This window comes from Brachyistius frenatus, unplaced genomic scaffold, assembly GCF_029030835.1.
Source record: "Brachyistius frenatus isolate BFR_SWC_R1_liver_20210118 unplaced genomic scaffold, ASM2903083v1 Contig_27, whole genome shotgun sequence".
Classification (NCBI taxonomy): domain Eukaryota; kingdom Metazoa; phylum Chordata; class Actinopteri; family Embiotocidae; genus Brachyistius; species Brachyistius frenatus.
This window is the reverse complement of record NW_027210626.1, coordinates 2,550,357-2,573,497: the sequence shown is the minus strand read 5'-3', so window position 1 is coordinate 2,573,497 and position 23,141 is coordinate 2,550,357. Positions and strand designations below refer to the sequence as shown.

The window sequence follows — 23,141 nt, the reverse complement described above, 5'->3', positions numbered from 1 at the left end:
AAAGGCATTACCATACACACACACACACACACACACACACACACACGCACGCACGCACACACGCACGCACGCACACACACACACACACACACACACACACACACACACACACACACACACACTGACACGCTGTACCGGGGGGAGAAAGCTGCTCACAGGCATAGCTGAATAGAATGGGGACAGACTCTCCTGTTCTGGTCCTGAAGAGGTCACTGTGTACTCCAGCACTAGTGTGTGTGTGTGTGTGTGTGTGTGTGTGTGTGAGTGATTGTCTATGTTTGATATATTTTAGGTGTGATAGAGCCTCCTACAGGTGTGCGTTGAGCCATGCGTTTTCATGCACTAATGTGCTTTGTGTTATGGTGTGCAGCTCTCTGTGTGTTTCCATGAACAGGTTGGTCCTCTCCTCTCCTCTCCTCTCCTCTCCTCTCCTCTCCTCTCCTCTCCTCTCCTCTCCTCTCCTCTCCTCTCCTCTCCTCTCCTCTCCTCTCCTCCAACCCTTCCCTCTCCTCTCTTCTCCTCTCCTCTACCCTCTTCTCCCCCAGTCTGCGCTTTTCCTCGCGGAGCTAGGTGCGTATCATTGGATCAGTAGCTGCTGCCTGCCACACTGTCCAATCGCATCTAGGAAGAGAGAATACAGAGAAAGAGAGAGAGAGAGACGAAGCGAGAGAGTGTCAGCGAGAGAGAGATGGGGGAGGAGAAAGAAAGGAAGAGAGGAAGAGAGGGAGATTGATCATTTGAACGTCCTGGGCCCTGTATTCCTCAGTGAAACTATTAAATTTCTACTCTATCCAAAACATCTTTTTTTCACCTTTCTTGGACTGAAGGCTTGAGGGCTGTTATTTTCTTCTTTTTTTCTCTTCTTTTTTGCGGGGTTTATTTCCACCCAGGAGACGTGCCACCAGCAGCAGCAGTAGCAGCAGAGGAATATCTCCCAATATCCCATCCCGGGCACGTCGGATAAGCTGCAGCAGCGAAAGCACGAGGCGAATATTGCGGTGGAAGGGAAGGGGAACATGGTCAGTGGATTTCACACCTCTAACCCAGGCTCGGTACGGAACATCCTGCATTTTGTCATTTAAGGATTTTTTTTTTTATTATTATTTTTTTTTTTACTGCAGCGCGGGGATGCAGGTTGAGGCTTTGCATTTGAGAGTGTGAGTGTGTGAGTGTGTTTTGCCGTAGTCAGCTTGAGCGCCGATAGAGATTTCGACAGGAAATTCGATCTTGTTTTTTCTCCACTTATTTTTGCTCCTCTGTGCCTCTTTCTTGTTCGTGTTAATAAGAGCGTGTTTTTATCTGTTCTTTCCATATGAAAATACACAAGGGAAGGGTGGCAGGCGGGTTTGCCTTGATAAATGGAGGGTTATTCATCAGCGTGTGTGTGATCACCACTGGAATGTTAACTAGCACCTTGGACAGCCGACACCAATACAATCTAACATGGGAGGAGCGATAGTACCGATCATTTTTTTATACTCTCATATCTCTGCTGCTCGGAGTAGATGTGTGTGTGTGTGTGTGTGTGTGTGTGTGTGTGTGTGTGTGTGTGTGTGTGTGTGTGTGTGTGTGTGTGTGTGTGTGTGATTATACAGGAATTGATGTTTCCCTCTCTCTGCGCGTTTGTGGGTGCGTGTGTGTTAATATTCTGCCCCCCCCCCCGGGCCCTCAGAGGGAGATAGCATTGACGGCTGGGGAGCAGCTGTGTGTGTGTGTGTGTGTGTGTGTGTGTGTGTGTGTGTGTGTGTGTGTGTGTGTGTGTGTGTGTGTGTGTTTGAGCAAGATTGTGTGTGAGCATGTAAGGTGATCAAGAAAAGTGTGTAAGGAAAGTGTGTATGCATGCATCTGTGGAAGAGAGCTAGAGAAAAGAGAGAGAGAGAGAGTGTATATGTGTGTGTATGTCACAGGCTTCCTACCTTATGCTACATGCAGGTCAGGAGCCCCACAGTGTATTCAGGGTTTAATTAAGCGTGTGCCTTGGCCCTCTGCCCCACAGGGGTCCTGTGATCTGTGAAACAGTGTGTAGTAAGGATGTGACACAGCAGCCCTGACAGTCTGACACCGAGTTAAGCTGAGCGGACAACATCTCGTTTGCCCTATCTATCACTCTCATATCTATTTTTAACGTGAACAGCAAGCAAGGTAGCAGAGCCTATCCTTCTGATGTCATGTGTTTTCTCCTGCGTGTGTGTGACATTTTTATTTATCTTTGCACTTTGAGTTTTCAAACGAAGGCTAATTAAATGCATCTCTTCCTTTCTTTCCATTTCTGTGCCTCTCTTTCTCTTTTCCAGGCGCCAGTTTGGGCTTGTTATGGGGGTGACCGGAAGGAGAGAGTGACAGAGGAACAGTGATGCTACTGTTTACATAACAAGAGACTCACACACACACACACACACACACACACACACACACACACACACACACACACACACACACACACACACACACACACACACACACACACACACACACACACACACACAGGCATAATGCACACAGACATGCACACATGCTCAAATCAGCAGTCCAGGAGATACACACTCACTTAAACACTTCCCACACATACATACACTGACAGACGGGTATTCAAGGGACTCTGACTGAGTCACCAAACACTCAGAGGCACAGGAACACTCACACACACACACACACACACACACACACACACACACACACACACACACACACACACACACACACACACACACACACACACACACACACACACACACACACACACACACACACACACACACACACACACACAGTCCAACACATACACACAAATAGACTGACACATACACAAGGGGAAAAGGTTGTTTGTAAGAGCCAGGACTGTGTGTTGTGCATGCTATGGGCCAAGCTGAGCAGCAGCTGTGTGTGAGTGTTGGATACCTCTGAAGGGTCAACACAGCAGCAACCCTACACCTCCCCCAGTCCCTCCCTCCTCCCCTCCTCCCCCTCATCTTCCAGCTACCCTGAAACGCACCACCATGTCTGAGCTGAGGACCAGCAGAATTTGCCCTCCTTCATCCTTGTCCTCCCCCCTCGGGCTTCTACCCCTCCTCTTCTCCCTCTGCCTCTCCGTCTCTCTCTATCCGGCCCCCTCATCGGCGCAACAGACTGTGCCCGTCATCTCCACGGCGCAGGGCCGCATCCGTGGCATCCTGACCCCGCTGCCCTCAGACCTCCTCGGGCCCGTCATCCAGTACCTGGGAGTACCGTACGCCAGGCCTCCGACGGGGGACCGGCGCTTCCAGCCGCCTGAGCCGCCCCTACCCTGGCCGGGAATACGAAATGTGACGCAGTTTGCTCCCGTGTGCCCGCAGTCTTTGGATGAGAGGAGCATGCTAGGAGATATGATGCCATCCTGGCTCACTGCTAACCTGGATATAGCAGCGACGTACCTCACTCACCAGAGCGAGGATTGTCTCTACCTCAATATCTATGTGCCCACCGAGGAAGGTGAGTGAACTTCATGGTGTGCACAGATTTTTGGGGGCAGGGATTGGATTAGGATTAAATGTTTAAAAGAACGATACCTGAGGGTGAGTCCAGGGACGTTTTGGCTGTGACAAAGGATTAGAACATGGCAGTGTCCTGTCAGGGCAAAGAATACCCTTGATAAATAAATAAACAAAGCTTTTTTAAATGTGCCCCTTGTTGCCTTTTCCCCTTCTGCACGCCGCTGGTTGAACCAACACTTAATATGCAGACACCTGCGTCAGTCACCAGGGGGTTTACGCCTTTACTAGTGGAGGAAAGTGGGAAGGACACGGACTCACTCATGCATACATATTGGCTCATACACATGCATGTCCCTCCCCCCACCCCACAAACAATCACACACACACAATCACACACATGATGGCATTGAACACACTCACAGCTCCAATTGATATTCACCTGCTGAAAAAACGGAGCGAGGCACTGACTCGTTCTGCTTTTGTATGTATAACTGAGTGATCAAAGGCTGAGATACATAAAAACGGACATGTGGACGTCCAGACACACACGTACAGCTGATGGGGACATTTATTCACAGAGAAGACTGAATGGAGGTGGGTGGGCAGAAGGATGGTGGGTGGATCTGTGCATACAGTCATGCACAACAACAAAAAAAAGAAAAACCTGGCATCAGGTGCTTAAGTGATGTCACCTTAATGGTTTGAGCACATTGTCAGGCCATATGTAGCTGCAAACATCTATCTGTGTCTGTCTGTCTGTCCGTCCATGTTGATCTATCTTTTTCTGTCCTTCCCAGACATCCATGAGGAGGGAGGTCAGCGGCCGGTGATGGTCTACGTCCATGGTGGCTCGTACACAGAAGGCACTGGTAACATGATGGATGGCAGTGTGCTTGCAAGCTACGGCAACGTCATTGTCATAACCCTCAACTACCGCCTCGGAGTACTAGGTAAAATGATTAATATTTGATATCTAATATATCTTCTGAACATGTGTGATTGGATTGTGCCAGTACAGTACTGGGTTCATTTTTCAAGCAAACCCTCTAAATCCTTAAGATTCAACAAAAATTCTGACTGTTAACTTATTAGTCTATTCAGGATATGGATAAACATATTTTGACACCGAGCAATCATTTAATATATATGTTAAATACATGTTTTGTAAATGTTTGGGGTTTCTTTTTGCAGTGTCATTTGGTCTTTAAGGAAGATCTATAGGTTTTAAACCCCATTTAAAACGGCTGTATTTCTGTTGATCTACCCTTTGAGCAAGAAGAATAGCAGTGCAATTACTGCCAAGGTGCTGTGGGCATCACTGCAGGTCAAACACCTACTGTATAGTACTTGACTTTATGAAGGGGGCTAGCCTCAGAGGTGATGAATGAATAATAACCGGAAACACACTGTACACATCTCACAGGCTTTTATATATGTTGGGAATATATCAGTTTTTTTATTTTAAAATATTGCATAGGAATAGATGGAACTTCTTAGTTAGAAGCAGAGGAAGAGAAGATCAGTCACTGTATTGATAAGAGCTGCACGGGTAAAATGGCAAACACAGATCACGCTTTCAAACTGTTGTCAGGTATTGATCGGTGTTTAGATATGACTAACTTCACCTGCCATTGTGCCACTTGCATCAAAGTAAAAACAAAGCAGCGCATTTACGGAAAACTACATTAATTGTGCTTTTATTTAACAGTAATTTCTTTATCTACGGGTTGTTGTATTGTTGTTTATATATTAATATGACCTATAATTCAGACGGTTGATGCTGTGTGTACTTTGTAAATACAATTTGTTGTAAGTTATATTTGACGTTCAGTTGTTTTTACAGCTCAGTTCAGCTCTCTTTTCTCTCATTATCTGGGGATTTCCTTTAAGACATCACAGTTCAGTTTAAAATGAATTCTTCTTTTTATGCCTCAATGCAACAGTTCATACATGTGATCAAATTTTGAGTAGATTTACCATCTGGATTGTTTAATCCTTCAACGAGCTATAAAATGTGAAAACCATTAGCAAGTATTTTTCTTTTACCCTGAGCGCCCCCTTCTTTTTTTTTTGGAGTGAAAACATGTTCAGTATGGGTGTCCCTAGTGGAAACAAACCCCCTGAAGCCACATTTTTTCACTACTAGCATCGACTCCAATCTGATCCTTTTTACCTCCATAACTCTCTGACTCATTGCTCTCTCAACAGCGAAAATCTGATTCCCTGTGGTTTTTCTAATTTTAGACAGCTAAGCAAAGCTCATGGGCTGAATAAATAGAATATCTTAGAATCCTGGCATTTAGGTTTTTTTTGTGGCTGTAACTATTAAAATGACAAAGCCTGAGCAGGCTGCCAGATGGCTAAAAACATATGTCATTATAAGGCATCTTTAACTGTAATGTACTGAGGGCATGAGTATTGACTCGTTTGTGTGAGCTCAGTATTGATTAGGTCAATTGCACAAAATACATGTCATTCCATTGACTGGGGAGAAACATGTCCTCAGTCTTACAAGGAGTTTAGTAATTCATATTAAGTTGTTCATTTAAATGTGCTGGGAGGTTAACAAAATGTGTGAATACAGTATGTTTTATAATTAGTTGTCTAATTTAGTTTATGCAGCAGTATTCAAACTGACACATGCCTAATTTTAATCTGCCCGATTATAATTATCATGACAACACAACAAAACTTGTTTATGAATGAGGTGTCAGACGAAATATAAGAAACTGACCAGTCAAAATGCACATAATGTAAAACAGTAAAGGAAGAGTTCAACAGCATCTGGCTGCTCATGATATAACATTTCTTTTGTTTTGTTATAAAGCTTTCTATGAAATTTTATGTAATTTTATTGATGATACATACAAAGCACTTTAAGATTGTATGAGAAATATTTGTCTTTCAGAAGGCCACATCTGTGTTCTCCTTCAATTAGGCAGAAAATGTTTCTTTTAAATGGAATCAAGTTGAATATATGCTTAAATGTCTAAAACGCAGTCTTTTGTTAAAAATTGATTTTATAAGATGGCATAAATCTGCATGTGGTTTATGGCCGAAACAAAAATCCTATTTTAATATTGACCTTGAGGTTAAAAATAGCAGCTACAGCTGAAATTATCACTGTGAGCCAAATACAACTCTACATGCTTATATGTTTCCTCACCTCCATCCTCTGTGTTTACACCACCTCCAAGCTTCACCATCATCATCCATCATCATCATCTCCAGTAACAGTGTCTTCCCCCTCCTCCTCATCACCATTGTCGTCATGAAGTCGGATGCATGAGGTGAGCCTATGTATGCAAAACAACACAATTATGCACATAATAATTTTTTGCAAATTTTACAGAGATCAGCTGAAAGTGGAGCATGTTTTCCTGAAAAATGTAAAGAGAATAAATAAATTGAAAGATTTTACTGCAGTATGAAAGCGCACCATACAGTATACATTACATAAAGTCATCCTGGAGCTTTTCCAAATGAATGTGATCCTCACAGCGTCCTTTTTGCTTCATAGAAATTTATGACAAAATGCACATAAGTGATGTAATGTATTATTTTAGTGGCGCCTTTCTTGCTCATTACACTCTTATGTGCTTTAGGTTCACAGAAATGAGCTTCTGCAGGAATGAGATATACTGAAGTGGAGTGAGCCATTAGGACCCTCTGTTTACTTATTACCGGCAGTAGTAAAGGGAATAAGGGAGAGCTCCGGTTGTAGCTGCATGTGTGCATAGCTTTGTGCCTGTAAGTTCATATTGACTGCCATGAATATGGATGTACTTTGTTGATCTGATCCAATCTGAAGGACTTGGGGAGGCACATCATTTTTCATGAATTTCCTCTTTAAATCTATGATAAACCCAACTCGTGCATAATTGATCTTAACAGTTGGGATGTTACGATCTTATGTCCAACCAATCCCCCGCCTTGTTTGCTCAAGGGTGTTTGTACATTTCTTTATTCTTTTGAATCGACTCGTTTTTTACATATGTTTTCTCAATTCTACAAACCGTATTAGCTTAGTTTTCCTTTAAGTCTTTAAACATCAGGCCTTCTCTCTTCGCCTGCCTGCAGGATTTCTCAGCACAGGAGACCAGGCAGCGAAAGGGAACTACGGCTTGCTCGATCAGATCCAAGCTCTGCGCTGGGTGAAGGAAAACATCGCAGCCTTCGGGGGAGATCCAAGCAGGGTTACTGTGTTTGGGTCCGGGGCTGGAGCATCCTGTGTGAGCCTCCTCACCTTGTCTCATTACTCGGAGGGTAAGGAGGAATCATGGATAACAACCCTGTTTATCTAGTGTGCTTTATTCAGTTTGCCTTAAATGCCATAGGTGAGGTTTTTTTTTCTCTTTAAAATATGTAAATAAATTGGGGCAGATACTGATGATGGCTGGTAGGTAGGTGGGTGCCAGAAAAACTCTGACATTTAGGGTTATGACACTTTTCATGGTCTCCACTGAACCGGTGCAGCTTTCATTTCTTAATGCCTGAAAAAGCCTTTGAATTCTCTGAATAACACGGCCTGCCCGCTAGGAGCTGAATTATTTTTAACTTTTAACCCTTACACACTTCAATCTGGTGCTCTTACGACTTGTCATAATTTTGAATAATGTATGTTTGTGAGTTTAGTGTTTTCTCTGAGTGGGCGTGCTGCTTCTGCATCTGTTTAGCACTGCAAATGTGTTGTGTAACTCTCCAATGTGCCATCATTTGTTTGTGTATTCATGCATGCATGTGTGGGTGCGTGGACATCCATAAATGTACCTCAGTACTTTATTACACTCACTTTTGTATGTATGTTTGTGTGTTCATGTGTATCAGACCTGTTCCACAGAGCTATCATCCAGAGCGGCAGCGCTTTAGCCAGTTGGGCTGTCAACTACCAGCCGAGCAAGTACGCGCGGCAGCTTGGTGAGCGGGTGGGCTGCGGCATCGACGACAGCACGCAACTGGTAGCCTGCCTCCAGGGCCGGAGTTACCGCGAACTTGTGGAGCAGAACATAACACCTGCCAAATATCATACAGCTTTTGCCCCGGTGATTGATGGTGATGTTATACCCGATGACCCCCAGATCCTGATGGAGCAGGGCGAGTTTCTGAACTACGACGTGATGCTGGGGGTTAATCAGGGTGAAGGTGTGAAGTTTGTGGAGGGCATTGTGGACTCTGAGGACGGCGTCACCGCTGAGGACTTTGACTTCGCTGTGTCGGACTTCGTGGATAGTTTGTACGGATACCCCGAAGGCCGAGACACATTGAGAGAGAGCATACGGTGAGTGGAGTGTGTAAATGTCTCAATATATTTAGGAAATGATTTGACATTTTGTGAAATTCCCTTCTTACCTTTCTTGCTGGGAGTTACATGAGAATATTGATATCAATTACACTGCAGTCAGGAGATTATAAGCTTATCTTGGCTGTGGCCCTAAATAACAAACTCTGCCTCCCGGCACCTCTTAACCATATAAATTAAAACATTACGTTTTGTTTGATCATTCTGTTTTGTGTGAATGACTGTTGATCAGGGATGGAAGTAGTATTGAAAAATAGTGCTCAGGTTTTGTTAAAGAAATTTCTTGTGTTCAAATTTACGGCTCCTTACCATAGTTTGATACTTTTACGGTACCGAATTGCTACCGAATTGCTTCGATACTGTCTAGTATAAAAAAAATGCCGTCATCTGGTACAACATTTACATCTGCACTAATACGGTTTTGTTTTGAAATGCATACCTTTTGCTAAGTTTATGCAAGAGTACATGTTATCAGCATTAGAGAACCAGCACAGCGCTAAACTACGTGGTTTCTACTTGCGCAGATGAAAAGTGATAAAATCACTTGGTTTCAATTTAAGAAAATCTTTCACTTGAACGTCACAATTTACATATTTCAAACTCATTTTCGACCACAGAACTGTCTTGAGTTGTGTGCGCTGCAGTAACTGGAGATTAGAAGCTTCTCTGCCCAGCCAGCATCTACCGCTGGCTCGTATGCCAGGCGTTTAGGGGACGTCTGTAAGTTGTTGTGTCTCCTGGTAGTCTACATGTTGAGGGGACATCTGTAAATTGTTGTGTCTCCTGGTAGTCTCCATGTCGAGGGGACATCTGTAAATTGTAGGTCCAGAAAATAACAGGTACACTCTCCTACTGCCAACTGCATGAAAACTAAAGATTATTACCGAATGTGTAATTAACGTTTATTTTTGTTAAAGTGGATTTTATGAAAATGGTATGAAAAAAAGTATTGTCCAGAAAATGGTATCAAAGTCAAGGAACGGGTACCTTGACTTGACTATAAAAGTAAAAAGTAAGCGAGTTAAAATGTTCGAAGTTAACATGTTACATTTTTAAAGGGTGATGGTGAGTTAAAGCGGGAGGGGGAGATCTTGATAGTTGTTCAAATAAGTAACAATAAATTCCTACTTTTATAGGCAGCCCTTTGCAGCCTCATGATCTGTTGTGAATACAACTACCTTATAGGCTGACAAGAATTTACCAGTAGATACAAGAAAACCATTACAGCAGTCGTACATACACTTTATGTAGCAATATTAGGATGCATAAATCAAATGAGCACCCACATCTAGAGAAATAACACATAAAGCATCAATATCATTAAAGAATATAAACTCAGATATGAATACAGCAGCTGCAGCCCACAAACGCACATATTAGCAGGCAGTAAAACTCTGTGGCGGTCGTTCTTCTTTTGACAGTCACATCCACCAGTCAGTTAAATGTGCCCACATCTCTGATCATTTTTTTTACTCGAGGTTGAACTCTTAGCCAGCTTCTCTGTATCTCCTCAAAGATTTGAGATATGGAGCTGAATGTGTGTTTTGTTGTCACAACAGATGTGCATGTTGAGGGTAGAAGTCAAGCCCACGTCAACACTGATACGTTAAAAATACTGGTCAAAGTTGATGTTGTTTGTTTTCTTACGGAAAATGGTCATGCGATAGAGATGTGATGAATCTGGGATGGATACGTCATAAGTAATGAATGTGATAGGAAACGTGTGTCTCCGCCATTGTCATTCGACTAAAACGCAATTTAAAGCTAAAACAGTGTCAGCAGCATTTTTAAAAGTCTGTTTTAAGGCTTCGAAAATGCCAGAGTTGTGTGGATGCAACATGCAAAAGTTATTAAAAGAAAAAGGTTTTATTGTGGATGTAGCCTAAGTGAAGACAGAAGTTTGGGATTGGGAATCCTCCCAAAGTATTTTAGCATTAAGCATTTAGCCAGATGAAGCATACACCTGTATGTCATGCAACAGTGGGTGTGTTTGATTTGGGTCACTTCATGTGATCGCGGGTGGTGCATTAAATCATCCGTCAAATAGGCTTTTTTTTAAATCATCCATGAGATCACGTTCTGAAAACAATTTTTACAGAAAGTGCTGAGAGCGTCTGAGTGTCGCCTCTCTGACAAGAAACTCAGGCTTCCGGCAGCTGCAGCCAAAACATGCAGCTTCACCCCTTTGCAGCATCCTTTTGTCTCACACGGTCATAATGAATTTTTCATATGATGTTTGGTTTTATCCCGTAACAGATAGGTAGGTAGGTATGTAGCAATATAGATACCAATGTAGCAAGGTAATTTATCTGAGTAGGTTATTTTATAAGTCAAATAATATAATTATTTGTTAAAAATACTGAAAAAAGTACAAGCACGTACAAAAAAAACGACTTTGTTCCTGTAATGAGACAGACTGTTTCTTGCCTTTGGGCAGTGATTAGTGGAGTCCAGGGAACCAGCGGAGACTTAGGAAATAGTTCGAACAAAATACAACAAATTAGAGATGCTGGTTAGCAGTTTTCTTTTTTAGGGTAGCTGTTTCCTCTTGCCTCCAGTCTTAATGCTAAACTAAGCTCAGCGTCCCCTGGCTGCAGCTTCAAATTAATCACACTGACACGCGAGTTTAATCATTTAATCAAACTATTGTCAAGTGAGCATTATTAGCAAAATGTTGATTGGGTGGTAGATTGACTCCCAATTTTAAATATATTCATTAAAGGTTCATGTACACGGACTGGGCAGACCGCGACAACGCAGAAACCCGCCGGAAGACACTCGTCGCGCTTTTTACAGACCACCAGTGGGTGGCGCCGGCGATCGCTACAGCTGATCTCCACGCTCAGTATGGGTCTCCCACCTACTTCTACTCCTTTTACCACCACTGCCAGAGCGACGCCACGCCGCCCTGGGCTGACTCCGCCCACGGTGATGAGGTGAGATGATGTCCCATTGTTATGTTGTCACATAGGGATGAGATGAGATATCAAGGAGAGGAGAAAAGATCTCACAAAAGAGGGTAATATTTAGGTAATTAACTCTAAAGAAAAATGATAAAAATATGTAAATGATTAATGTCTCAAATCATTTTTTAATGTTCTATCAATGAATCAAGAGCTGTTGGTTGAGATGCTGCTTCAAACTGATCTGTTAGAAGTTCTTAGTGCGAGGAATCCTTTAGAGCAAGAAATATTTAAAATGTCCATGCTAATCATTTTTCTGCAGCGATCTGATCTCTCCGTATAATCCCTGAAGAGGAGGATATTTGTTCGTATACATGTCACAGCAAGTGCAGTAATCCCGCTAAATATCAACAGTACTGAAATAGAAGAAACACCAGTAACAAAGGGAAAAATGTTAAATCAACAAATGCAGTAATTTACTTAATCGTTCAAATAGCTCAACAGCGCTACGCTCCCCCTAATGGAGCCCCCGGTTACTACTTCTACTCTTAGCCCCGCTGGTGGTAAACTGCTTTTCCAATGCATTGTATGGCTCAACTCCAAAGGTTGTGAAAATGACTTGGAGCTTCTTTTGGTATCTCCTTTGACCACTAATTGGTCACAGAGAGTTGTTACTAGTATCATCACTGAGTCATTGCATCATGATTGCGAAACATGGGACATCCTGCACAAACGTGCTGAAGTTAAATAGCCGAGCTGCTGTGAAGGGGAAAGGGACGCAATTTTCTTTAAGCCAAATGGACAATTCGATTAAAATTTCAATCCGCAAAATGCACCTCAGTTGAGAAGGTGCAGACGTTTCTCTGTTTGGTTGCTAAAATCTTTTTGATATCCTTCATTATTTCCTGTGTGTGTCAAGCCAGAGATCAAATTGCGGTGGTTATGTGTTCAAATAATATATCAAAGAATATGAAAAATATGATCCAATCAAATGCTTCTGTACTCATTGATCTGACTCCACACTGGTTGAGTGCACATTATTCTGTCCTTCACGTACATTTCCATGATGATTATAGTTTATTACAGTCGTCTTTTTCTTTGCTATTTATAGCAGAGGAACATTTTGAGCTGTAATTCTTTTGATTCCTGTGTTCTTTAATGTGTGCTTCATGTAGTGTAATCTGAATGTGTATTTTTAATCAAAGTGAAGAAGAAGTAGAGAGTTTAGACTCACTGCAGTTACACATGAAACCATTTCTGGGGTTTGACATGTTTCAGTTACGGTTACGGTGTTTGTCCAGGGAATGAATGTAATATGTTACTCCGACATTGAGCATCTGTGTGTTTAGGTGCCGTATGTGTTTGGCGTGCCCATGGTGGGACCCACTGATCTGTTCAACTGTAACTTCTCCAAGAACGACGTGATGCTGAGTGCAGTGGTTATGACATACTGGACCAACTTTGCCAAGACTGGGTGAGCTATTAAAATGTACACCGATGTGAAATGTTGTTGAGCTTGAAAATCCTACTGAGAAAAGCATTTTTCTTTTCGAGCATACAGGACAAAACAGAGCATATAGCTTCAGCCTTATTCTGTTCTTTTTATTTCAGTATTTTCACAAAGAAATCCGGTTCTAATTTCTGCTATTATCTAATCTCCACCCACACTTAAAAAATATCTTATGATATTGAATGAGAGCCAGGACATTTGATTACATTTTAAAATTTTAAAGAAAATGCGCAGCTGTCAGTGGAAGGTCAGTCCTTCCTCATCTTCTTTTCTCCGTCTCTGCAGAGACGAGGTTTTGGCAACATAAAGTGTTGTTGCTTTAACTGTGGACAGCTCACTCTTGATTTTACAGGAACAAATCTCCTTCAAGCTTGAAATCAGACAGTCGTGATTCAAGTCTATGGTGTTATCAAGATAAACAGCATCGTGCCTCTCCAGTTTGCAGTGCTTGATACGCTTTCCATATGCTTAATTTGTTGCTTTGATAGATAATAAAGATGAACACAGGCACGCAGTGTAATTATCTGTTAATGTTTATACGGCTTAATTAAAGGCACAGAACAACAGGGAAAATGTGAAAGTTTTGATGATTGTAGCATTAGTAAATCTATTTCCCACAAAATAAATGCATACACAATCATTTTAGGAAAAATGATTTGCTGCCAGTTTGTCAGAAATGTGCAGGAGACAAATCAGCTTAAATACTCAATTTTTCTGTCAAGATAAGTAACATTTTAATTGCACAGAAGAAAACATTTTTCCCAGAAATATTAGGTTTCATTTGGAAAGGAAGTTCCACTGAGAGAAACTGAGTTTTAATATAGCATTAGAGGAAAACTGAATTTTTAGAACAACAAAAATAATTAGCTCTCAGGCAAAGGATGCTACTGTAATGTCTTTTGCTTCAAAGGTCTCTGATGTCTGACGAGAAGACATTACTTTAGATACAATCATGAAAACAGCACTGCAGACTAATTTTGGCAGAGGGTGAAAGCAGATTCTCTTTCAATATCTTGACAAGGCTTTTCTTTTTCGGACCTTGGTTGAGAAAATTAAAGAACCACTGCTCTCAAAAAAGTCCTTTAGGATAGCCAAGGCAATGTCTTAAAAGAAGAATGAACAGATTAATTGGCCAATGTTTCAATAATCCCTCCTTCCCTTCGGGATGTAGGTAAAATGTCCCCAAATGGCCAGTTGAAACAGAAACACTACTGACAGTTCGGTCGCCAAAGGGGAACCCAACTGACCCTTGGGGTGTCAAATAGGACCCATTAAGTCGTTCCCATCGGAGGCCAGTCGGGCATAAACTGCCATTTTGGCAATAGTCCAGTCCAAGTGACTCAAATTATGAAGGTGAACCCAAATGACACCTCTTCAAATGTTGATATTTTCTCAGACAATGGTCTGAATGGGCCAAAAGTTGGATGGACGTTCCATCTCAGATCTGGATTTAATACTCAGACAACCGACTCCTTAGACCTTTTTGGGAGCAAACTTCTTTCAGGAGTATCCATTGGATATTCTGGAATGTATATCGATGTAATACCAATACATCAAGAACAAGTCTTTATTTTGGTTTTAACAGTTGGAAAACCTGGTCACCCCATCCTAACATCTTCCAAATGGCAGATTTTAGCCAATCCCTAAAATTACATTTGGAAATACTTTGAATGGGTAAACCAGTTTTTCCAAATGTCAGTCAGTGCCATTTAAGAACTTTTGTTCTGTTCCTTCCATTTAGGAACTTCCATTGACTCCCCTCCCCTCCCCTCTCCTCCCTTCCCCTCCTCTTCCCATCTATAGGCCAAAACTGATGCAGTGTGAGGGAGAGGTTTTTCACTATGTTAAATTTTAATTAAAAACAACTGCCAGTAGCTAAAAGAGATCCAATTTATTAAATTGGAAATGAAATGATCTGCCAGTAGCGTAGACAAATATTGTTGTTGCAGAAAGAATCCACACTAAAACTTTACAAACCTGAAAATCCACACTGATAAGAGTACTACCTTTTATCTCCCCACTCTGACATGATATACAAGATAAAAGTAATTCTTGAGGATGGAGCCTATATTGCTGCTCGAAGTGAGTAATTAACCAGTAATTAATTCAATTGAGGTTCACTCCACTGAGACCTCCTCAGATTTACAGAGACATCAGCAGTTTATACCTTGATCTTAACCTCCGCAGAGGCCTGCTATCTCACAACTTAAAGAATCAGGACAGTGCTCTCACATAGTTTGACTGTGGCATGAAAAAAAAACTGTCTTTAATGTGGATGCATTAAGGTGGTGCCACAGTATTGAGTTAGCGGTTTCGAGCCCGTTGTCTGTATTGTCATTACCACCGAAGCAGCAGAGCAAAATCACCAAAGAGGGATGTGAAGATTTCAGTGTACACTTCAATTGCCAACGGGGAACTTTCTCTGAAGAAAGATTTGGCTGTGAGGCTGAGAGTTCCTCAGATGGTGATGGAAGTCTGCGACAGCTCCATTTAACCGGGGAGATGTGATGCTCCCTGATGTATATTTTGTAAGCCTCTGTGTGGGCGTATAAATCCTCAGCTTGTGTGTGTGTTTGTGTGTCGGTAGGTCTCTACGCTAGCTGCCTTTTTGTGCTGTTCATAAGGTGTTGATTGACAAGCGAGCACATTGCGCAACTAGAAAGTCTATGAAGATGTGCTGCCGTTTCATTTACAACATTTTAGCTGCCGACACAAATAAGACGGTAAATCGACAAATAAATGCCTGTCTGTATGTGTCAGAGGAGTGATTTTTCAGTATATTTTCACTGTACGTCACACACACGTTCACCTCTAATGCAGATATCTGACAGTTTTATGTTTGCACAAACTGCAGGTGTTTGAACTGTGCATTACCGGGGATGTTTTCTTAGGGGCATATAAACTGGAGAAAAATCAATGATCAACAACTAAACCACCTTTGAGCTGTGATTACTTTGAAAATATATCTTGCTTTTCTTTGCACAAATACGTTTTGCCACTGGTTTGTGTTATGCTACTTTGATATTGATTAGAAAGATGCCCGGTGCAACTGTTGGCCAGAAATCAGCTTCCTCAGAGGACATTTGCCAGCTGAGAAGAAGCTCTGTTTGAACTCCATGACATTTGAGGCGATGGAAAGAATAAATTATTGGTATTTATACTTTCAGTGAAAATGTGAACAACATGAGATGGAACATGAGGCATTCAATTTATGTGCTGAAATCCAATATCTTTTCTATATTGATTTTCATGATCAAATGTACATGGCAGGGTTAAATCCGTGCATTCTTGGTTGCATTTCTTTGCCTTTCCTTAAAGTCCTATAGTGAACATGTAATAAAACTGTGGGAGGCAGTAGATAGTAGCAGCTAAGTTAACAGTCATATTGTGCTCTTCTTTTTGGTGATTTTCAGTGAATCTCTTAAGATTGTTGTTCAGTTAATTTAGTGTTATATTTCCTTGTATTATTTCTCTGTGTTTGTATGATTACAGTTCACTCAGATAACTCATATTTGAAATGTTTATTACAGCAGCAGAACATCGTTTGAGTTCAGGTTGTGTAAGACGTGTTTACATTAAGATATTGGGGAATTATGAAATATCTTAAAGGTGGAGGGGCTTGAAGGGCACACAGCAGTATTGACACAGGGCAGCAGTGTCGTTGACAGGCAAAGGGGTGAGATGGGACATTTTTGCAGCTTAAATAGACTATCAAATTGGGAGGGTGTGCATGTCAGATGATTTTGGAGTATGAGATATGTCACATGATGCAGAGCGGAGCAGCTCGAGTTGACTGCCTGAACTCGCTAGCATTTATTTTAAAATATTTATAATTAACCATTTCATTCTTTCCACCAGTGACCCAAACCAGCCGGTTCCTCAAGATACCAAGTTCATCCACACGAAGCCCAATCGTTTTGAAGAAGTGGCCTGGTCTAAATACACCCCAAAAGAGCAGCTGTATCTCCACATTGGCCTTAAGCCGCGTGTCAGAGACCACTACCGGGCCACCAAAATCTCCTTCTGGCTCCAGCTCGTCCCTCACTTGCATCACGTCAACGAGCTCCTCCAGTCTGTGTCGTCCTTCACGCATAGTCCGTCTCCGCAGGATGACACCCCTTATTCCTACACCAAGCGTCTGTCCAAAGGTTGGCCTCCCAGCAGTACACGTCACCCGGGCTCACAGGGAGGAACTCCACAGCCACCCGAGTCTGCAATAGGCCAAGATGCCGAGGAAAATGGGGTTCGTGTGCCGAATGAGGACTACTCCACTGAACTCTCAGTGACAATTGCAGTGGGAGCGTCGCTGTTGTTTCTGAATATTCTTGCATTCGCGGCTTTGCTGTATAAGAAAGACAAACGGCGCCTGGAGCATCGCAGGCCTCGTCCGCTTCCTCCACCGAGAAGAGACATCACACCTGCAGATGTTGCAGCTCACCTGCAGGGGGAGGGACTGATGTCTTTACAGGTGAGTCAAAGCGTCTTGCATGTGCGGGCACTGGGGGACATATTACAATTTCACAACTAAAACCTACAGTATGTAACCATATCATTTTAAGTTACATGGAAAGTAATCATGCTCATTGTTAATAATCATTCATATTTTTTTTGAGTTGAAGTAACATTAGGCCAGTTGATGTTGTGTGAAGACACGACTAAACTCGTCTTGTCAGTGGAGCAGCTGCTAGTAGAGCAGAACTTAGCCTGCCATCAGCAGACATTATCAGTGTGAGAATTTGTGTGTATTCCTGAGTGTTTTGATGCATGTGTATATATGAGCTCTGTAAAATTGCCTGAATTGCTTCCAATTGCCTCCAATTCATCCACTAACTGCTTGTCCTCTTTTGAGCTGTGCTTGTTGACCTGTGTTGCTTTGAAATCTCACACAGTGAGTCCTACATGTCAGGTGTACTTTAGAGCTGAAAAATCTTCTTAAATGGCAGTTGAACTACACAAATGTTGGTCAACTGCTTAAATTGTGTTATATTAATTTTAATCATTTTAGTTGTTTTAGTATTTTTTTTTCCGAGTTGTGAGGATTTATTGCTTTTTGTAAATTTAAGATGTTTGAAAGACCAATTTAAAGACCCCCTCCAATGAAAATCTTCTAGCTCTAAAATAGCAAGATGGCAACGGCTGAAATGTCAAACCGGAGGCTTCATAACGGCAATTCACAAACCAATGGGTGATGTCACGGTTGGTTGCTGTGTGGTTGGAAGACACCATGTGCAAAAAAGAGCAGTCAGCACCGTGGTTGAGCATTTCCACGTTGGAACTGCAGTGAGAGTCTTGACAACCTCAGAAACACGGATTCAGATGTCACAAACCTAAGTAACTATTCCCATCAGCTCTGAGGCGTGGGGCTTTCTGTATGATCAAGCTACCAGCTTGAGCTGCAGGCGAGTGGCGGAGGACTGGGTGGAGCTAGAAGCGGGGAAGATTGGCATTTTCACAGTTCTGCACTGAATGAAGGCAAACGTGTTGTCTTACATCTGAGCCAATTTAAGACATTAAGGGATTTCTTCTGGGAAAAACATCTAAACATGTATTTTGATAAACAAAAATAATTTTTAAGGCGTTTTAATGTGAGGAGAGGAACTTTTAACTATTTTATGACACTTGTGTAATGATGAATTGATTACTAAATATAATTACTGATAGATTCATTTATTCTATAATATTTAGTTGCCACCCTTGATATGGTAATATGATGATGAATTGATTTTCAGTCTCTTTCCTTCTCCCTCTCTCTCTATCTGCCCTCATTGTTTTTGCTTCCTTGCATCATCTCTTCACATATCCAACCATTCACGTTTTTAGGTGAAGCAGCTGGAGTGTGATGTTGCATCAGCAGACGAGAGGAACAACACTCACCACCATCACACTCTGAACACGCTAGATGCTCTGGATGGCTTGGACACCCAGGACATCTACAGCACACTGGACACTGTGCGACTCACCTGCCCACCTGACTACACCCTCACCTTGCGCCGCTCACCCGACGACGTCCCCCTCATGACCTCTCTGACCCCGGGATCACTGCCGGTGACCCCCGGGTCACACCCTGTTACTCCTGCGACGCCAATGACCCCAATGACACCTGGATCAGTTGTGGGGATGAGGATGGGGCATCCTCACCAGGGGTACACACACCATAGCCCATATAGTAATACACACTTACCACACACACACATCTCCACGCACACACACTCTACCACACGCGTATAACCACAGCAAGACACTCGCACATACAGGGACATAGTGACAACACACACTCATACTAACAACACACACACACACACACACACACACACACACACACACACACACACACACACACACACACACACACACACACACACACACACACACACACACACACACACACACACACACACACACACACACGAAACAAAAGACTTAAATACCTCTACTAATTACCCTGCAGGATTGTTACAGATGGAGTGACAGAAAGACATTTTTCAGTAACAGGATGAACGGACAGACAGCTGTGTGTTGCATGTCGAGGAGCTGAAGATGCAGTTCTGTGCATCATGCGCTCATAACCTGACGAGCAAAGACGTCCATCAGATGTCTCGAAACCCGCTTTGGATACTGAATCTGCTTTTTCTACACCGGAGGAGGACGATGCAGCAAAAGGGTCAGTTACTTTACATCTCTTTCTGTACCTGAGCTGCACTGTGCAGCTGTGCTGGGACGGAGGAGAGCACATGCAGATGCAGAGCCGAGCTAAGAAGTACCACACACAGACTGCTGATGTCAACTTGAACAACCTGTGAAATGTGAATGTAGCATTTTTTTTTTCCATTAAAAGATCAAAGGCCCTATCTGCCAAGGATCAAACTAAGCTGAGGAGAAAATAACAAATTTCAGTGAGAGATGGATGTAAAAACAGACAGAGAGGAAGAGGGGGATTAAAAAGACAACATTAGCTGAAGGAACAGTTAGTCAGATGGTGGGAAAAAGATTAAGATTTCATTGGAAGGGATTTAACAGCTATGAGAGTGACGAAGACGAAGGGAGATGGAGTGATACGAACAACACAGAGATAGAAAGTGTACCAAGAGACAGAAAATTAGGGCTCAGAAGAAGAAAGGGCCTCTGAAGTGTTTCCAGACGTACTGAAGAATCACTCTAACCAGCTATGTGTTAAACTCTTGTAAATAGAATGGAAAGATACAGATGATATATTATGATTTATAGCATTTACCTGCTCTTGCATTAAAACATGACTTATTTAACCACATTATTGCTTTCATTTCAGATATTACTATATTATTGTATAGATGTCCTGAAGCAAGGCTGGTTGTCTTTCCATCTCAACCACTGTAATATGTACACAGTACCTTTATTTAAAGGCTATATTTGCTATGCAGTCATTTCAAAAATTCTTAACTGTGTGCGCATTTAGATACTTGTTTAGTCGTTGAAGTATAGGACATTTTTCACACCATCCTGTCTATTTTTTGTCCATAGGATGATGAGCTAGTACTGTGTAGATAATGCATTGCTGGTTTGATGATTGAGCACCAGCCAACACCCACGAACCCTTTGAACCTAAACCCTTCCTGCTCTCCTTTCCCCTTTTTTCCCCTGAAAGTCCTCTTATAAAACCTAACCCTTAATTCCTGGGAAACCCAACCTCAATTAGTGTCTCTGCAGACAGACAGACAGACAGACAGACAGACAGGTAGTGATGATTCAAGGGGTCCTTAATCACAGCATGCCGCCAAGATTCAAGAACGCATTCTCTTATTGTTTAACAGTTAAACAACTAAAGGCCAAGTTGCATTTCATTTATGTCACTCCCTGTTCTCCAATACAAATAACTTGTTGCTTAAATTACCTCCACACTGTCACCCGTTGTCTGTAAAAAAATGAAGCTGTGTCACCTACATTTCAGAGCCCAGAGTTTGGTTTATTACTTGCTACCTTTGTGTCGATTGTTTGGAGCCTGATTTGATTATTGAGGTGGAGTCTTGGGTGGAGCTAAAGAGGAACGTGATAGTGCAAGAGACTTGACATAAAGGGAAAACATGCCTCCAAACATGCTGCCTTTTTAGCCTTAATATTCTCTTAAAGGAGAAATTTTGTTTCAAATTTCCTTCAAGGCGTACTTTAGAAAATGTGAAATTTATTATTATAACCCCCAACAAACATCTTGTGGAAGTAATGACTGACTTTACTGAGATTTTTCCACTGACTACACTGTGAGTGCTTGATGGCCACAGTGGTTCCTGCTTTTTGTCACTTTAATAAGAGATAAAGCATTTTCAAAATCAGCTACAAACAAGTTATATAGTTAATATGTGCTACTGTCATGGAAATCACAAAAAATGGCAAATTGTCAAACTCTGTCTCTGATTGCTACTGCGAAACTAAAAAAAGTTCCTATGTTCCCACTAACTAACCGACCCTAAATCCTAGTCCTTGATCCGAACCAGTGACTCAACCAAAGGCTCTGATATTGCAGCGTTCCAGTTTTATCCTCCCTTTCTTTACCCTAAGCTGTGTCCCATCCTCCCCCTTCCTTTCCTTGTCCCAGCCTCATTTGTGTGACTACATGCAGCTTTGTCACAGTGAGGCCTATTTAACCTCCTCTCATCCTAAGTAACTCTTTCATGAGAGATTTTAGTTAATTGTCAACAGAATACATGAAAAACGAAAGCTGAAAAAACTTGTGGATGGCAAAGCAAAGAACTTTTACAAAATGATATAAAAATAACATTCAATGGATGTTTGATTGACTGAATATTTTTTTCATATGGGTTTACTGACTCAGCGGATGGCTGGATTGTGTCAAGCATAAAACATTTCTGCTGCATTTTTGAAAAATAAAAATATCAGTATTTTACAATTTATGAGCATTTTAAATGTCTTGTATGTCTTCATTTTCGATATCTGGGGCAATGTTCAAAGAAATGTGGCGGGAAAATATGAAGCTTTCCATTATGACACCTTTATGGTTTTGAGTATATAAAGAATTTTGACAGTACATCATTTTCATCATGTTAAAACTCTGTGTAATAGTAATATTCATCACAGAAATGGAATTTTCTGATTCCTCTAAAGTTGACCAATAACCACCTTATATCTCATTTGTGTTGGTTTCCACCTTCTTCCAGTCTTTATGGACTAAGTGTCTTCTGATTCTAGTACATTTACAACACAGATATTAAAGTGATTTCTTGAAAGGGTTTAAGGGTATTTTCCAAAGCATGGAAGAGTTGCATTGAATTTCAAAACTATGTAAAAGAGATTTTATATGGATTATCTTTAGCTTTGCTCTATAGCGCATATGTTGAACAATTACTGAAGTCACTACTGCAGCAAAACAGGGAGACATTATTGTAAATCATCATGGACCAGCAGCCCCTGCCAGCTGGCCGGAGAGACACTGAGATGTGAAAGAACCGAATTCATGGCTGACTTCCAGACCAGATTGATGTCTCCTACATTGTGTCCCTGCTCTAATCCCATTAACTAGATATAACTGCAGTTAATTTGATTTACGGAAGGCAACACATCAGAAAGCACAAGTTCAAGTCATGACCAGGTGTTTTTTGTTTGTTTGACGTCAACATGTGCACAGACGGCTCAGAGAAGCCCGTAGAAATTGCTCAGAAATGACAAAATCAATTTGACGGTTTGGGGAACTTCTACCTGCACGGTGGGCTGCTTTTAATGAATCTTTTTAATGACTGGAAAGTCACTTGCACACAGAAACACTCTTCCCCACATTTAAACTGAACTTGGCTGGTTCCAACTTGTTTGATGTCATTTCATTAGGATATTTTCAACAAGTACACTCAGAATTCATGTGTGTAAATGAGTACAGATGGTGGGTATTGGATCATTTTCAGAGATACCTGATGTTGAAGAGTTGAAAGTTAAGCATCTGCTGACTGTTCGAAGATACATATATAATATTTGGCTGA

General features: G+C 41.8%; 1 protein-coding gene across 2 annotated transcripts; it reads left to right on the top strand.

Annotated features, from left to right (window-relative positions):
- The first annotated feature begins 578 nt into the window (after nt 1–578).
- On the top strand, nt 579–22,064 carry LOC138620921 (neuroligin-4, X-linked-like). 2 transcript variants are annotated; one of them, XM_069698571.1, is made up of 9 exons: nt 579–1,052; nt 2,295–3,468; nt 4,268–4,420; nt 7,551–7,736; nt 8,298–8,748; nt 11,492–11,705; nt 13,022–13,146; nt 17,041–17,650; nt 19,003–22,064. In XM_069698571.1, the coding sequence occupies exons 2-9, from the start codon at nt 2,997–2,999 to the stop codon at nt 19,408–19,410; spliced, it is 2,619 nt and encodes an 872-aa protein (XP_069554672.1). In that variant the 5' UTR covers nt 579–1,052; nt 2,295–2,996; the 3' UTR covers nt 19,411–22,064. The 2 variants fall into 2 exon arrangements, with proteins under 2 accessions (XP_069554672.1, XP_069554673.1); XM_069698572.1 differs by lacking the exon at nt 579–1,052 and adding an exon at nt 1,677–2,142.
- Nucleotides 22,065–23,141: the final 1,077 nt, after the last annotated feature.

Bases quoted from the DNA above. Each gene is read 5' to 3' on its own strand.
- LOC138620921 (XM_069698571.1), top strand. From the start codon at position 2,997: ATGTCTGAGCTGAGGACCAGCAGAATTTGCCCTCCTTCATCCTTGTCC. The intron at 7,737-8,297 runs GTAAGGAGGAAT...CATGTGTATCAG, and splicing joins CTTGTCTCATTACTCGGAGG to ACCTGTTCCACAGAGCTATC. The intron at 17,651-19,002 runs GTGAGTCAAAGC...TCACGTTTTTAG, and splicing joins AGGGACTGATGTCTTTACAG to GTGAAGCAGCTGGAGTGTGA.